This window comes from Contarinia nasturtii, unplaced genomic scaffold, assembly GCF_009176525.2.
Source record: "Contarinia nasturtii isolate CC-2019 unplaced genomic scaffold, AAFC_CNas_1.1 Cnas_scaffold_6676, whole genome shotgun sequence".
NCBI lineage: Eukaryota > Metazoa > Arthropoda > Insecta > Diptera > Cecidomyiidae > Contarinia > Contarinia nasturtii.
The window spans coordinates 13,168-16,402 of record NW_022203929.1 but is presented as its reverse complement, the minus strand read 5'-3'; the positions used below and the strand labels follow the sequence as shown (position 1 = coordinate 16,402).

The following is a 3,235-nucleotide window of genomic DNA, read 5'->3' as shown; positions in this document are numbered from 1 at the left end:
CACAAACAAAGCTCATTACTTGTGTGTATCGAAAATACAAAATTCAGATAAAATTTTAATTTTAAATTTCCACTGATAAGGCAATCGAAGACAAACATTTTATCGCTCATATTGTTTATTTAAAAAAAAATCAGTAAATTCGCTGTCATTGCTATCGTCAACATCTTCATGTCAGTTGCAAATATCATCGAAGTCCAATAGTAATATGGTGATTTGATCACAATTTAAGTGAATCTTCTAAATAAATTGATTTTTGCAGAATAATTTGTGAATTCGATGAACACAAAAATGGATGAACCATTTTTAGAGATAATGGAACAGCCCATCGATAAGTTTCGTTTTCGTTATAAATCCGAAATGCATGGAACCCATGGTGTTCTCACCGGACAACATTCAAAAAAAACATTTCCAGCCGTTCGTCTACATAATTTCACCGGCGAAGCATTGATACGATGCTCATTGTATCAGATTTTAAAACCGGGCTATGAGCCACCGTTTCCCCATTCGCACAGTCTGGTCGTTCGTTGTGGCAACGATGATAAAAAAGATCCACACGAAGCAATGGTATCAGAATTACATGGATACAAAGCAACATTTCAAGGAATGGGAATCATACAAACGACACGAAAGCACATCGAATACGATTCATATGATAAATTAATGGGTCGGGCTGAATTCGAAAAGGGATGTGATTTAACCAAATCCGAAAAGGATCTATTACAATCAAAAGCCAAAAAACATTTCAATGATATGAATTTGAATCAGGTATCATTGTGTTTCGAGGCATATGAACGTGTTTATGGTAAATGGATGCGATTGTGTGAGCCCATTTTTTCAACACCCATAAACAATTTAAGTAAGTCGCTTTGTAGTGGGGGCTGTACAGAAAAGAATTTAATTTGTTTTTTCTTCGTTTTGTTCAAATGCAGAAAGTGTATTGATGGGAGAATTGAAAATAAGTCGAATGAGTTCGAACATTGGAAGTGCGGCTGGAGATGATAATCTTTTCATATTTGTCGAAAAAGTTGGAAAAAGTAAGAAAATAAAAACAATTCCATTAAACCAAATTGTGTGAGAAATGTGAATTGAAAATGTTTTTTTAAGAAAATATAAAGGTTCGATTTTTCGAACAAGATGACGATGAAATTATTTGGGAAGAATGGGGCAAATTTACTGAAGCTGATGTTCATCATCAATATGCGATCGCATTAAAAACGCCTCCATATCGTGAAATCAACATCGATGAAAGTGTACGCTTACTCTGGTTCTTATAAAGCAATTTGTTAATGTGATTTTCTTTTTGTTAAACAAAAAATAGGTAAAACTTTATATTCAACTGTATCGACCGAGTATGTATTTCATCACGGTTACTTTTCAATTGTCTAGGTTTGATGCGTATTAAGAAAAAACGCGTTTTTTCACTGTTTTCGTGGTGGTTTCAAATGCCTGTGTTTGCATCGGCGTAGATTCTTAGGTTCCGTTGGATTGGGACGGTATGACGCTGATTAGAACAGTTTGTTTGAATGTTTAAGTAATATTGACAAGTGACGCAATACCAACATACATATGAAATATGTATATTTTGCGTCACTCTATATCTATTGAAAATATCGAGAGGAGAGTATGTTTTTATTCAGACATTACTCAGCCATAAGCGCTGAATAACATACTCTCTTCTCGATATATTTAATAGATATATACTGTAAAGAAATGAAAATCGATACCGCTGATTTTTGGAAAAGGGTTTTTGCATATTTTAGTAGTGCTCGGGCACCAAATTAAAAATCCGCAAAAAAAATTAAAAAATTTCAAAATTTGACCGCTAGGCGGCGCTTCAAAAAAAAGGTAAATTTTTGGTTTTGTCCATTTTTGACCACCCAAACCAAAAACAAATTTCCGAAAAATGACATTTCCGGAAACTGGAGTTCGGGTAGATAGTGTTGAAAAAAAAAAATTGTTGGAATCGATCGAAAAGTGTCCGAGATATGATCATGTCAAAAAATCTTACGAAAAACACGAAATTTTTGAAATGGTTTCTTTGTGTGTCCGCAAATTTTTTTCCGTAGTTTTTGACAAATCGCCGGAGACCGATTTTATTCGAAAGTAGATGGAAAACTGAGCATACATGTCTCTTCGAATTTTTGGATTTCGTCGCGCAAGTGCCTGGGGTCTAGGTTCGAAAAAAAGTGGAATGCACTTTTTCAGTTTTTCTTCGAATAGCCTACTTTCTGTGCATATGAAAGGTGAGGTAATGATCTATATGTCGTTGGAAAGGTACGAACCTCAGCTATCCAAATCTGAAGTCAGATTGTAAAAAATTTCGAAAATGATCGCTAGATGGCGCTGCATGTGTTGTTTTTTTGGAAAAATGACCATGACTTTTTTCACACCAACCAAAATTAAAAAAATTACAGCATTAGTTTTCTGGTGGAAAACTGAGCGTTTGTTGGGGACCAAATTTGTGATGTTTTGGTGTATGTGTCATGTCTGGGAAAATTCGTAACGAACCAATTTTTTTGTCCAAAGTAAAAAAATTTTTTTTCGGAAATTTTCGATTTTTGGAGAATTTTCAGATTATGATATACCGAGTGTTTTTCAACAATAATACGTCATTTGTGGCTCTTTAGCAAGACATTGAGCTCCCCTTGAGCATACAGCGAAGAAATTTAAAAAAAAAAATCAGTGGAGATGGTTTAACCCATTTATGACCATACTATTAAAAATTGGGGAAAAATCGATGAAAATCGTAATTTTGTTAAAAAAAATGTGTGAACACCGGTATGCAGTTGCTTAAATGACACTGCTTCTTCTTATTTACACTATGGGCGCAGCCATATTGACATATCTATTTTTAAATAAGTGCGTTTAATGAAATGTCAAAAATGCAAAGTACTAAATATGACACAACACGCAATGTTGAAAACGGTTCAAATTAAAACATTTGCTTGTGAACCAAATTCGTGAATAAAATGCAGGACGAAAGAAAGCATATATTTCTGGATCACAGTTATTCCAGGTAAGAAAAAATAAAATAAAGTAAAGTTGAAAAATAATAATAACTAATAGCAAAAGATATTTCTGTCGGCTGCAAAAATATTCTGTGCCGATAAAATGACTTCGTTTTCTTGGCTCATTGTGCAGTATTGCATTTACAGTTTTTTTGAATCGACTTTTATATGCGCCGATAAAATTTTATACAGCTAATTTTATTCTTTTTTTAAGAATATAATTAATG

General features: G+C 33.5%; 1 protein-coding gene across 1 annotated transcript; it reads left to right on the top strand.

Moving 5' to 3' along the window:
• Positions 1–276: 276 nt before the first annotated feature.
• On the top strand, positions 277–1,274 carry LOC116351958 (nuclear factor NF-kappa-B p110 subunit-like). Its single transcript, XM_031784113.1, has 3 exons — positions 277–856; positions 930–1,034; positions 1,105–1,274. The coding sequence occupies exons 1-3, from the start codon at positions 277–279 to the stop codon at positions 1,272–1,274; spliced, it is 855 nt and encodes a 284-aa protein (XP_031639973.1).
• The last annotated feature ends 1,961 nt before the right edge of the window (positions 1,275–3,235 follow it).